The sequence below is a fragment of the Astatotilapia calliptera genome, chromosome 3 (assembly GCF_900246225.1).
Source record: "Astatotilapia calliptera chromosome 3, fAstCal1.2, whole genome shotgun sequence".
Lineage (NCBI taxonomy): Eukaryota > Metazoa > Chordata > Actinopteri > Cichliformes > Cichlidae > Astatotilapia > Astatotilapia calliptera.
Window position 1 is genome coordinate 32832682 of NC_039304.1, and position 13690 is coordinate 32846371.

At 45.4% G+C, this 13690-nt stretch overlaps 1 protein-coding gene and 1 long non-coding RNA gene across 2 annotated transcripts in view; both read right to left on the minus strand.

Annotated features, from left to right (window-relative positions):
- LOC113019305 (integrin alpha-M-like) overlaps window positions 1-13690 on the minus strand; it is a 35918-nt gene that overhangs the window by 16573 nt on the left and 5655 nt on the right. Inside the window, exons 5-15 of the mRNA XM_026162915.1 lie at window positions 11413-11527; window positions 10057-10184; window positions 9786-9931; window positions 9386-9536; window positions 8214-8364; window positions 7909-7982; window positions 7650-7770; window positions 7372-7511; window positions 7099-7245; window positions 6794-7006; window positions 6566-6699 (exon numbers count right to left, since the gene is read on the minus strand). Of these exons, the coding sequence (XP_026018700.1) occupies window positions 6566-6699; window positions 6794-7006; window positions 7099-7245; window positions 7372-7511; window positions 7650-7770; window positions 7909-7982; window positions 8214-8364; window positions 9386-9536; window positions 9786-9931; window positions 10057-10184; window positions 11413-11527 (1520 nt within the window). The remainder of the gene's footprint in view (window positions 1-6565; window positions 6700-6793; window positions 7007-7098; window positions 7246-7371; window positions 7512-7649; window positions 7771-7908; window positions 7983-8213; window positions 8365-9385; window positions 9537-9785; window positions 9932-10056; window positions 10185-11412; window positions 11528-13690) is intronic.
- LOC113019307 (uncharacterized) lies at window positions 1824-2322 on the minus strand. Its single transcript, XR_003272001.1, has 3 exons — window positions 2246-2322; window positions 2027-2171; window positions 1824-1944 (listed from the first exon to the last, which is right to left on the minus strand). It is a non-coding gene; the product is annotated as an uncharacterized LOC113019307 (long non-coding RNA).

Genomic DNA, 13690 nt, shown 5'->3' on the forward strand with positions numbered 1-13690 from the left:
GTACCCAGTGCACCAGTTAGAGTTCCTGGCTTTGAAATGGGCCGTCGTGGACAAATTCCATGACTATTTGTATGGCGCAAAGTTTACTGTGAGCACTGATAACAATCCGCTGACGTATGTCCTTACCACTGCAAAGCTAAATGCAACAGGGCACCGATGGCTGCACCAGATGAGCAGCAAGGGTCCCATGGACTTGGTTTGCATGGATTTTCTGTCTATGGAGCCAGACTCCAAGGGGATAGGTAATGTCTTGGTGGTAACTGACCATTTTACCCAGTACGCACAGGCTTTCCCCACCAAAAACCAAAAAGCCACCACGTTTGCCAAAGTGTTGGTGGACAAATATTTTGTGCACTATGAATTGCCTGCCAGAATACATTCTGACCAAGGACGAGACTTCGAGAGCCGGTTAATCCGTGAGCTCTTGCAGTCATTGGGTATACGGAAGTCTCGGACAACTCCCTATCATCCCCAGGGGGATCCGCAACCCGAGAGATTCAATCAAACCTTGTTGTCAATGTTAGCGACACTAGGGGATGAGAAGAAGCGAACTTGGAGTCAGCATGTAGGGTCACTAGTTCATGCCTATAATAGCACAAAGAGCGATGCCACAGGGTATTCTCCCTATTTTTTGATGTTTGGGATGGAGGCGTCCTGTGGGAGGTGTTGCGCGAGTATGGGGTGTCTGGCCCATTGCTACGGGCCATTCAATCCCTATACAACCGTTGCAAGAGCTTGGTTCGCATTGCCGGCAATAAGTCGGACTCGTTCCCGGTGGGTGATGGGCTCCGCCAGGGCTGCCCTTTGTCTCCGGTTCTGTTCATAATTTTTATGGACAGGATTTCTAGGCGCAGCCAAGTGGCGGAGGGCTTTCGCTTTGGTGGCCTCAGAATCTCATCTCTGATTTTTGCGGATGATGTGGTTCTGTTGGCTTCATCGGGTGAGGGCCTCCAGCTCGCACTGGAACGGTTCGCAGCCGAGTGTAACGCAGCGGGAATGAGGATCAGCACCTCCAAATCTGAGGCCATGGTTCTCAGCCGGAAAAGGGTGGAGTGCCCACTCCGGGTCGGGGATGAGTTCCTGCCCCAAGTGGAGGAGTTCAAGTATCTCGGGGTCTTGTTCGCGAGTGATGGGAGAAGGGAGCTGGAGATCGACAGACGGATTGGGGCTGCGGCTGCAGTAATGCGGACGCTGCACCGGTCAGTCGTGGTGAAGAGGGAGCTGAGTGTAAAAGCGAAGCTCTCAATTTACCGGTCGATCTACGTCCCTACCCTCACCTATGGCCACGAGCTGTGGGTAGTGACCGAAAGAACGAGATCGCGGATACAAGCGGCGGAAATGAGCTTCCTCCGAAGGGTGGCTGGCCTCTCCCTTAGAGATAGGGTGAGAAGTTCGGCCATCCGGGAGGGGCTTAGAGTAGAGCAGCTGCTGCTCCACATCGAAAGGAGCCAGCTGAGGTGGTTCGGGCATCTGGCAAGGATGCCCCCTGGGCGCCTCCTGGGCGAGGTGTTCCAGGCATGTCCCACCGGGAGGAGGCCCCGGGGCAGACCCAGGACACGCTGGAGAGATTATATCTCTCGGCTGGCCTGGGAACGCCTTGGTATTCCCCCGGACAAGCTGGAGGAGGTGGCTGGGGAGAGGGAGGTCTGGACCTCTTTGCTTAGGCTGCTACCCCCGCGACCCGACCTCGGATAAGCGGATGAAGATGGATGGATGGATGGATGGAGGCTAGGTTTCCCGTGGATGTTTGTTTTGGAGCATCTCCTGATGTGTCATGCGCCGTGGTGCGCGGGCACGAAAGGATCCAGGCGCAGACTCCGAGCTAACAAAAAGACACTTTATTAAAACAACGAAAGGCGACCCGGGGAAAGTAGAGAGCAAAACAGAAACTAAAAATCCGGGGAAACAATGACACGAGGAAGCCGGGATCGGGACGGCGGGGGGCTGCAATAGAAAGGGGAGATGATTACTAGGGAGCCAGGAAGCGGGGAGAACATATCAGGACTGAGTTAGAGTAGGGGCTTACGATAGAACGGAACCGTGGGAGCTCGGGAGGGAAGTGTGGCAGTCCATGGGGGCAGGAAGTCCGTGGAATGGCGAGTGGGCCAGGTGAGCGCCGCGAGATCCAGTTGAGCCGGAGGACAGGCAGGTAGCAGATGCCGAGTAGAAATCTGGACAGAAGTAGGCAGGTTAAACAAAGTTCCAAGCAGAAGAGAATGCACACTTTTCGTGGAAGTCTGGTTACCACTGTGGGGATGACTACGGACTGGCGTGGAGCATCCGTCAGCGCCGGATTAAGTGGATCTCCGTGTAATCACCGGGATGGAGACCAGGTGTGCTAGTGATGGCCCAGCCCGGGGGTGTGGCTACCCGAGCATCACGCATTCCACAGACCATGACATGATGGAGCTGAGGAGAAGACTCATTCACAGTATGTGACGGACTTGAAACAGGATTTGCAGAGAGCTTATCCATTAGCCAATGAGGCTGCTGATAAGGTACACAAGAGAAACAAAAGAGCTTTTGATCGACGAGTCAGTTTCCAAGCCTTGGAAGTGGGAGACAGGGTACTCCTTAAGAATCTGGGGTTGAAGGGGAAACATAAGTTGGAAAGCAAATGGAACGCTGTACCACATGTGATTGTGGGAAAACTGCCCAACCTACCGGTGTATAGGGTGAAGCCACAAACGGGTCAAGGTAGTGTGAGAACCCTACACAGAGATCATTTGTTTCTTTTTTTTTTGTTTTTTTTTGTTTTTTTTTTCTTCTTTTAAATGACATCAGAAACAGCAGTATGCGACATTACGTGATGGCAGAGCTTCAGTTCATCCTTTGTCATTTTTTTTTTTTTTTTTAATAAATAGGACAGGGGGAATGAATGAGAGAGAGAGGGGGAGAGAAAGAAAGAAAACCAAAGAGGAGAAGAGACGGTGAGAAGGGGGGGGAAGAGAGAGAAAAAAAAAAAGAACTCCTGGGTCACCTGTATGGAGAAAAAAAAAAAAAAAAAAAAAAAAAAACAAACAAACAGAGGAGACAGCAAACAACAAAGAGCAACATAATAATAGAGAAAACAAAGCACCATCACAATAAACTAGCTAGTCATAGATATCAATATTTACTAAATAATAAACGATATTGTGCAGCACGCAAGATAGACAGCGCACAGTGTGCTTTGAGGCAGCAGCCAAGAAAGCTTTAGTCCGTGTCTGTGAATACCCATGTGTGCATACCTGTGTGGATCAGCATGCTTGCATTCCAAAGGTTTCTCCATGTAATGATCTGCTAGGGAGTGTGGGGGGGCCACAGCCCCGTCCTCCAGGGTGTGAAGCGGGTATGGAGGAGATCAAAACTCCAGACATCCAGAGGCCCCCAGAACACAAGAGACCATGGAAGACCAACAGAGGGGCAGCCGCGCCACTGTCCCAGTAAGAGCTGAGGAGAGTCCCAGATGAGGGCTCGCCCAGCAGCCGCGGAGCAGAAGTCAGGGGGAGTTGCAGTGACGCGCCTGTGAGCTCCGCCGGCCCCCAGCTGCGCCTGAGTGACCGAGCCCTAGGCCGAGAGGCCGGGGGCACCCCACCTCCAGTTGAGCCGGAGGACAGGCAGGTAGCAGACGCCGAGTAGAAATCTGGACAGAAGTAGGCAGGTTAAACAAAGTTCCAAGCAGAAGAGAATGCACACTTTTCGTGGAAGTCTGGTTACCACTGTGGGGATGACTACGGACTGGCGTGGAGCATCCGTCAGCGCCGGATTAAGTGGATCTCCGTGTAATCACCGGGATGGAGAGCAGGTGTGCTAGTGATGGCCCAGCCCGGGGGTGTGGCTACCCGAGCATCACGCATTCCACAGACCATGACATGATGGAGCTGAGGAGAAGACTCATTCACAGTATGTGACGGACTTGAAACAGGATTTGCAGAGAGCTTATCCATTAGCCAATGAGGCTGCTGATAAGGTACACAAGAGAAACAAAAGAGCTTTTGATCGACGAGTCAGTTTCCAAGCCTTGGAAGTGGGAGACAGGGTACTCCTTAAGAATCTGGGGTTGAAGGGGAAACATAAGTTGGAAAGCAAATGGAACGCTGTACCACATGTGATTGTGGGAAAACTGCCCAACCTACCGGTGTATAGGGTGAAGCCACAAACGGGTCAAGGTAGTGTGAGAACCCTACACAGAGATCATTTGTTACCGATTGGGACAGAAGTAAGACTGCCAGAAGGCATGGCCAGAGATGAAGTGCCAGCGAGACCACAGACTCGCAGGATGGGAAAAGGAAAAGAGAGGGTAGAAAGCAGAGACATGAGTCAAGACACTGGGGAGTCGACTGGACCGTCAGATGTAGAATACGAGAGGCCACATGCCTGGTACAGAGACTGTGTGGAGAAAGTGTTGAGGGAGGAGTCATTTAGTGACAATTCTCCATTGGCATCGGAGGATGACGCTCAAGCTATGTTTCTATCTGAGGGCAATGCCAAAGAGTCTCAGGAGGAAGCAGATGACATTGGTGATGTAAAGAACACCGATACAGAGTCAGAAGAGGAGAAGCAAAGACCTCTCTCAAAGAGGTCTAGGGGAAGACGGAGTATTGGAAAAGAGGTCAGCAAATGCCTTAGGTCAGGGACGACTGGGAAGAGAAGAATAAAGCCAGTTTTGAGACTGTCCTACGATGAACCAGGGAAGGCTAGTCACCAACCTATTACTATTGTTCACAGAGGAGTTGTGATAAAGTTGGGGAATGTGTAAATGAAAAAAAAAAAGTGAAGTTCTAAGAGTGTCTGTTATACATTCAAGATGTGTGGAGTTTTATTTGTTTTCAGTCGCCTTGGGAGATGTCTGACGAGGAACTCCAGACGATTAGAAGGGGGAGGATGTGGCCCGGGTATATTTTATGGGGCTAAGTTTTATTTCCAGTTGGATATATCTGAATAGTTCTGTTGTTCGTTCTACTGTGTTGTAATAGTAATAAGGAAGTGTGTTTAGGTGCTTTTACTTTGAAAGGGAGCGGGCGGAAGGAGAGACGAGAGAGCGGAGGCAGCCACGAGAAAAGCGTGCGCGAGATGCGGCTAGCGTCTACAGAGACTTTTTTCCAATGAACAGTGAGGATAAATCATCCTACGCCCATGGCTGAGTAACAGAGCGTGACTGTGAGGTGGTGCAGCCCGGACTGGTTTGCACTGTTGCCTCGAAATATCCGTAGTTAGCGGCGTGCTAACTTGGCTAATCGTAGTCAGCCATAAAGGCGGACTTTGTTGGACGTCACCTGACCTGCACGAAGTGGGAGGCTACTGACTGCCAAGGCGGGCCGGTCAGGTTTGCTGCTTAAAAGGAGTAAGCGTGCAGCTCGGCGACCTAAGGGACGGACCTCTCGGCGTGCCGTGAGTGTATTGTGGACAAAAGACTAAGGTTTCCAGGTAGGAGCACCATTTTGTTTTCTTTTAGGACCGTTGGTTCCTACGCACCCTAGCATCGATCCAGGCCTGCACCGAGGGGACTTGGGAAATTGGGTGGTGTGAGAGTGTGTGTGTGTGTGGGGCCCATTACAGTAAAGAACTGTGTAACTGTTATTATTGTTATATTTTGTCATTGCAAGAGACTTCTTACTTTATTGATTTATTGGGTGTTTACCAAGTCATTCAGTAAACCTGCTTGGTTTAAACATAAGATTTTGTGTCTAGTACTGTTTCTTATCTATAGTTCAAAGTAAGGTAAAAGTGTATCTGTGTGTTATACGTGTGTAAATCAGGGGAACTTTCACTGAGGGCAACTAAGTAAGTTTAAGATAACTAGAACTCAGGGCGTACCCGGCTATAGTGGAGTACACAGTCAGGGGTGCTACATACAGTTCAGTTTACGTTCCTGGTTTTGGCTCTTTTAGTTTTGTTTCTGCTTTGTGTAATATTTGTATTTTGTGGTCTTTGTTTTGTCGTCTAGCCTTTAGGTACCTCTTACCATGTTTGTTTATCTCTTGTCCCTGTGTTTTATGTTCCCTCCTGTTACCCTGGTCTGTTGTGTCCCCTTGTCAGGTTACTCCCAATCCTAATGTCAAGTTCATGCATCTTAGTCTGTTTCTCAGTGTTGTTACTTCCTCTTTTATTTTGACAGTCTCTTGTCCTGTATACATCTCATGTGCTGGTAGTGTGTAAGTAGTTTCAGCTGTTCTTCCATCTGTTGCGCATCCTCTCATAATCGCATGTATTTAAGTCCTCAGTCTCCCTTCGATCTTTGTCATGTCATCTCAGTCTGCTGTGTCTGCTCTTTTCTTTTCTTTTGTTCCATGTTCACTCCTAGTCGTTAATTCCAAGTTTCTTAGTCCTAGCTTCCAGTTTATCTTTTGTTTGTTTCTAATGCTTCTAGACAACAGTTTTACCCTCAATCTGTATTTCTTAAAAAATCATAAATCCCTTATAATGAATGACTCAATCATTTATGATGAATTTATTGATATGTAACCTATATGCAGTTCTTTTTGACAGGTAGTGCATTTGTTAAGATTGCAAATTAACAACAATGGTGGAATTACCACAGATAACTATAATGCATGACTGGACTATCTGGACTGTGACTTACCTCAGTAAAACAACTCTACCCTTTGAACCCACCGCTAAGTCAGGCAGTTCATCACCACTCTGGTCAAAAGACGACTGACTGATTGACAGGCCAAAGAACTTCAGTCCTGACTGGACCTCAGAGCCAGTTATTTTCTGTGTATATGAAAACATTTTAATTAATTAAGCTGCAGATTGTATATTGATAAATACGTTTAGTCATCTTTTTGAATTCCTCGATGTTGTGTACCTGTGAGTAAGTAGGACTGATTCTTCCTCCTCCTTCACTGTGGAATATGTAGATGCTGCCTTCACCATTATATTCCAAAGGTGCTCCAACTGCCAAATCCCTGAATCCATCTGAGTTTAGATCAGGCAGCACAGCAAGAGAAGAGCCGAACCTTCCTTTGACAGCTGCACGTCCTCTTAGTACTAATGGATCATCAAAATTACACTCCACAAACTAAAAGCAGGAGAGTGAATATTATATGATCATTAGGGAAGTTGACAAATAAACTAATTCATTTAATTGAAGTGGATAAAACTTTGATTTACCAAACCAGTTAGTCTGCAAACATAAACTCTTCCCTCTCTATCAGGCTCCGTGTACATTGGGGCTGATATGAAGATTAGATCAGTGATATCATCGTCATTTATGTCCATGACACACACCTCTGCCCCGAAATATTCACCAGTCTGATACTGTGTAAGAAACACATTATTGATGAAAATAATCGCATAAAGCCAAATGACAACAATTTGTATTTAAGAAAGTATTTACTACCAGTTAATAATCCCAGTCAGTTTTGTCTTGCTGTAAGTACATACCTGTGATGCCAACGGCTCAATTGTTTGGTTTTGAAAGCTTTCTCTGTTAACAGCGACCACAGCTCCTCTGTGTTTATATCTTGGAGCACCAACAATTGTCAGGGAACCACTTTGGGTTTTAGCAGTTGCCATGGAGTAACCTAGAATTTAGGTAGGCAAAAAGAGAAGATAGATATAAAATCTGATATACGTATTTGTGTGAAAGAATTACAGCAGAGCTGTGTATATACATGATTACATGTGTATGAGTTAGATTGTTAAAGCTGTAATATTCTTACCAAGATAACTGTTAGGCTCCAAAGACACATCCTCATATGTTTTCAGCTTCTCCCCTCCAGTTGTGTATTGCACGTAGCCTCCCTTCCACTGGTTTGCACCAACAATAGACATCTGAATTCCCTACAGTGCAGACAGGAAATACATTTTATAACCAATTTATTTTACCTTTAAAATCTGGACTCTTGTTTTTATAAAAAGTGTTTGAATCTCTCTTTCTATGACTAGACTGTCTGGTGAGTTTCAGGTAGTTTTAATTACCTCGGGCACAATAACTGCACTGAATCCCTCTTGAGACATTTCCATTTTCAGTGAGACTCCACCGGTTTGAGATCCTGTAAAAATATAAAATATAAAAAGGTTTATTGATAGACACAACACAACGCATTACACTAGTAATTTAGTGTAATGATATCTGTTTATTATAAAGGTGCCTCAATAGTTATTTTTCATTTCACCAATACTTCGTGAAATCGACCTTTAGCCTCAAGCAATGATACAATAATGCAATGTAACATTTACAGAAATTGTATCAAAGCTTGCTAAATGTTAAATATATAATTTACCTTCAATGGAAAAAATTTTGTCCTGCAAACTCTGCTGGATTATTTCAAGTGTGTTGAAGTCCTGCACTTGAAACACGTGATTGTCTGAGGGAGACGATGCAATGGTGCGTAGTTCTTTTTCTGCTTCAGGCTTAATAAATGCATTCCCCACCTAGGGTTGTTTAAAACATGTGTTTACATTTAATGCAAAATTATTTACTGATTTTATTAAAACTTTAATACAGTTTAATACAAAGATTAATACGGTCTGTTTAATACAGACATTAATACAATATCCATTATTAATTTAGCTTTTTTATTTATTGAAATTTATTGAAATTAGATACCACTCATAACTCATAACAGCCATTGCCTCAAGGCGCTTTATATAGTAAGGAAGACCCTACAATAATACATACAGAGAAAAAACCAACAATCATATGACCCTTGATGAGCAAGCACTTTGGGAAGGAAAAACTCCCTTTTAACAGGAAGAAGCCTCCAGCAGAGCCAGGTTCAAAGAGGGATGGCTATCTGCCATTCAGATGCAGAGAGGTCTATTAACACATAGTGAGTGAGAAAGGTGACTGAAAAAGAAATAATCAATGCATCATGGGAATCCCCAGCAGCCTACATCTATTGCAGCATAACTAAGGGAGGATTCAGGGTCACCTGATCCAGCCCTAACTTTATGCTTTAGCAAAAAGGAAAGTTTTAAGCCTAATCTTGAAAGTAGGGATAGTGTCTGTCTCCTGAATCCAAACTGGAAGCTGGTTCCACAGAAGAGGGGCCTGAAAACTGAAGGCTCTCCCTCCTATTCTACTTTTAAATAATATAGGAACAACAAGTAGGCCTGCAGTGCAAGAGCAAAGTTCTCCAATGGGGTGATATGGTACTATAAGGTCATTAAGATAAGATGGAGCCTGATTATTTAAGACCTTGTTTGTGAGGAGCAGGATTTTGAATTCAACAGGAAGCCAGTGAAGAAACCCAATAGAGGAGAAATTAACATTAACAATAGTGTAAAAACAGTGTGATGATACGGCCCAGATTTCCATGGTTTCTGTGTAGGTGGCTCATTACTTTGCTCCATATACTGTAGGAACATGTGACTGTAGTCTAATAAATAACCAAAACACATTATTAGTATAAATTTTAAACATTATGCAGGTTTAAATAATGGAGGTACTTACCCCAATAGCAAATCGAACAATGTTTTGATTCCCTGCTTGCTGTGCTGCATTTCCCAGGTCATACCGGTCATTAGATTCTCCATCAGTAATTACTATCAAGACTTTCTTCACATCTGGTCTGGAACCTCTTTGTGGTGTGAAAACATTGTTTCTGTCAAATTAAAAATAAACAAATCTAATTTCAACATAAAACATGTTTTTACAGTGCACATTTTGATCATAGAGTAAATTGCATGAATGATTGTTATTTTGGCATGCATCCATCTGTTTTGTATTATCGCTCATGGACATTTTAGTATTTTCGCAATTCTTGCATCAGTCAATACAGAAATTATCTGCACAGGAAGTCTGTCCAGATGATTTAACTATAGTGCTTCAGTAATATCATTGCAACCCTTACACAACATGTCTGATGCCTCCAGCTGTATCAGTAGATCCCCCCAGCTGTGTGATTCCATCGATTTCAGTCTTTAGTGATCCAGATGAGGAAAATTTCTTGAAATAAAAATGAACCCGAGGTAAGGAGGAAAACTGGGAAACAGAAAACTGAAGAAAGGGAGAAACAATATAAAAAAATATAGAATAGCCTTTTTTATGGAGATAAATGAAAAGCAGGTGAAACTATTTGTGTCTGTAATACGATATAACTGAAAGGTAGTACAGTGTCTTACCTGTGCATCAATTGACAGAAATGCCTGGATTAGATCTTCCACAAACGTCGTCATTGTTTGAAAATCAGAGACAGATACGCTGCCTGAACCATCCAACAGAAAAGCAATGTCTACTTGTGTCGGGCACACTATCAAATAAATGAATTGAAATTGATTATTTTAGGTGAATTTTAACATTTTAGCAAATCGACTATGAATACCCACATATTTAGACAATTAGTATTTTATAAGAAGAAAGAAAAGAAGAAATTAAGATTAAGATATTAAATTAGTTTAAATGAGTCTTAAAACTGCTTACAGAAGCCTAATTTAGTTATTTGTAGCCTTGATTTTTGCATTCAGTTCTAATTACTTGTATTTTCTTCCTGTATTACAGTCATAGAAACAGCATTGTGTTCAAACTTACAACACTAAAAGAAAGACCCTCTGTACTGTATGTTCTTGTTACGGTTGGAATTTGTGTTACTGTGAGCGACAGTAGCCTCATGTTTACGTTGTTCTTATGTAACAGGAATACATCGTGATGTAACACACAGCAACACAAATTATTTTCTCCAGGAAAACCATAATACATTACTTATTTGCATACGGAGCTTTAAAGAAGTCGTAGGTAGCTTTAGAGGGAAGTAAACTTCTCTTTCTCCTTTTAATTTTTTCCCCCAAAGATCTTGTGTGTATGTACTAGTCTTCTTGCATTTTGTCATGCATTGCATAACCCAAACAACCAGGCTTAGTTTCATTTTTGTAATGAATTTGAAATCAAAGGGTGTTTTTGTATTTGTTTTTCAAATAACACTTTCATTTTACATGCAGATATGGTTATTTCATTCTGAATAACCCATATGGAAAAGATATATATAAACCTTATAAAGTTTGTATCTGTCTTGTGTGAAACTTGTATGAAAAGCATATAAGTTTAGAATTAAATACATTTTATGCTGTAGATTTAATCTTGGCTAGCTCAAATTTTACCAGCATTTGTTTCAGTGTTGATGGATTCAGGTCAAATTAGTCCAGAAAAGCTCTTTGGATAAAACTATAATACAATTAATCCAAACAGACAATCTGAAATAAGGCTTAGAGGGGAAAACTGTAAACAAACAAAAAAATAATCAACAAATCATACAACTTATACTTATATTCATCTATGAGTAATCACATCTCACACAAACATAATTTTCTATTTACTGTTTCTGATTAACCCTTAATTGCTGGAATATATAAGAGAAGTCTTGAGACAGTTTCAGTTGATTTAGTAAGACTATGTTCAAGTAAAAATGCAAGAGATTTTTATTAAGGAGGCACCGGGACTCTAATTATTAAGGGCACATTTTCACAAACTCCATTTATTGTTACCGTCTGGAGAAGAAGGTACAGGTGGTCCAAATGTATTAGATCGGTCCATGTGAAAACACACACCGTTGTACATGGTGATACTTTTGCAGTCCCTTGGAATTGTTGGACCACACACCTGAGAGGAGACAAAGTCAAGTTCCCATAAAGTCCCATAAACATCGGTTCAATCCTTATAAAATCAACCAAAACTGAAAAAAAAAAAAAATCTCACACGATCCAGCAGAATATGTAGATTTTAAAAAATTACTTCAGTCTATTTAAAGCCATTCAAATGTGTCCCTTAATGCTATTAAAAAATCCATGTTAGAGGCCACCAAAGTAACTGTCACGACCGCGCTGGCAGACGTGTGGAATTGGAGAAAGGACCCAAAATGCGGCAGCTCTGGTGCAGATGAGTATTTATTTAACAAAAGAAAATACAAACAGCAAAGACGTGGGTGAAGGTGAAACAGGAAAACCTAAACTGGGTAAAACTAACAAAACAAACCAGAAACGAAGATGCAGGGAGGTCCGGGGAAATACATACGGAGAGACGCAGGGAGACCGAGGGGAAGCAACACAGACGAACCAGCAATTACTAAGACAGAAAATACAACTTAAATACACTCAGAGAACACAGGGAGATTACACACAGGTGGGAAACACAGCTGGGAGTGATTAACATGACGAGACTAGGGAGGCAACTGAAAACACTCACATAAGATGCAGACCATCACAATAAAACAGGAACTTACACATGAAAGGACACAAACTAAGAAACGCGGACTAGATACAGGAACACACGGGGGGAACAGGGTAAACACTAATCAGAGGAAGAGCAGAACCAAAATCGTAAATAGAAAAACACAAAACGCTGGGTCAAAAGGACCCAGGATCATGACAGTACCCCCCCTCCAGGGGCGGATCCCAGACGCCCAAAGACACGAAAACAAAAAGCCCCCCCACGGGCGGGCGGCGGGGGTCCAGGACGGAGGGCCAGAAACAAGGCCACAAAAACAAAAGGTCCACCAAAAGCACAGGAGCACAGGGGACAGGTCGCAACTCCTCAGGGGGCCGGCCCGGAGGCCGACAGCACAGGAGGCCAAAACAGAAGATTTCAGGGGGACGGCCGTGCGGAAGGCAACGGCGGCGACGAAGGAGACGGCGGAGCAGTTCAGGGGGCCGGCCGCGCGGAAGGCAGCGGCGGCGACGAAGGAGACGCCGGAGCAGTTCAGGGGGCCGGCCGCGCAGAAGGCAGCGGCGGCGCTCCAGTGTCAAGCGCACTGGCTGAGGCCCGGTGGGCACAGGACCAGACGAGGCAGGACCAGGCGATGGCGAGGCCGGACCAGGCGATGGCGGGGCCGGACCAGGCGAAACACAGGCAGAAGCCGGACCAGACGAGGATGTAGACTCGGATGAAGCCGGACCAGACGAGGATGAAGACTCTGATGAAGCTGGACCAGACGAGGAAGGACCAGAGGATGAAGACTCGGATGAAGCCGGACCAGACGAGGAAGGACCAGAGGATGAAGACTCGGATGAAGCTGCAGCAGGCGAGGATGATGATGAAGCTGCAGCAGGCGAGGATGATGATGAAGCTGCAGCAGGAGACTGAACGGGCCCCACGGACCCTCCAGCGGAGACAGGAGGCTGAAAGGGCCCCTCGGACCCTCCAGTGGAGACAGGTGGCTGGACGGGCCCCTCGGACCCTCCAGCGGAGACACGAGGCTGAACGGGCCCCTCGGACTCTCCAGCAGAGACAGGAGGCTGGACGGGCCCCTCGGACCCTCCAGCGGAGACACGAGGCTGGACGGGCTCCTCGGGCCCTCCAGCTGACGAGGCATGAGGCTGGACGGGCTCCTCGGGCCCTCCAGCGGACGAGGCAAGAGGCTGGACGGGCTCCTCGGGCCCTCCAGCGGAGACAGGAGACGAAGGCCGGAGCGGTCCCTCGGACCCTCCAGCGGAGACTAGAGACGAAGGCCGGAGCGGTCCCTCGGACCCTCCAGCCGAAGCCAGCACAAAGCCAGCAGGCACGGAGTCTTCTGGCAAACACGAAGGCAATGGGTGCTGTGCTGAGCACTGGCCCTGCTCAGACAGCACTGACACGGAGTTGTTCTCTGAGGGCTGCCTAATCTTCAGGGGTCCAGAATCATGACAGTAACCCCCCTCCAAGCGCGGATCCCAGACGCCCAAAGACACGAAAACAAAAAGCCCCCCCACGGGCGGGCGGCGGGGGTCCAGGACGGAGGGCCAGAAACAAGGCCACAAAAACAAAAGGTCCACCAAAAGCACAGGAGCA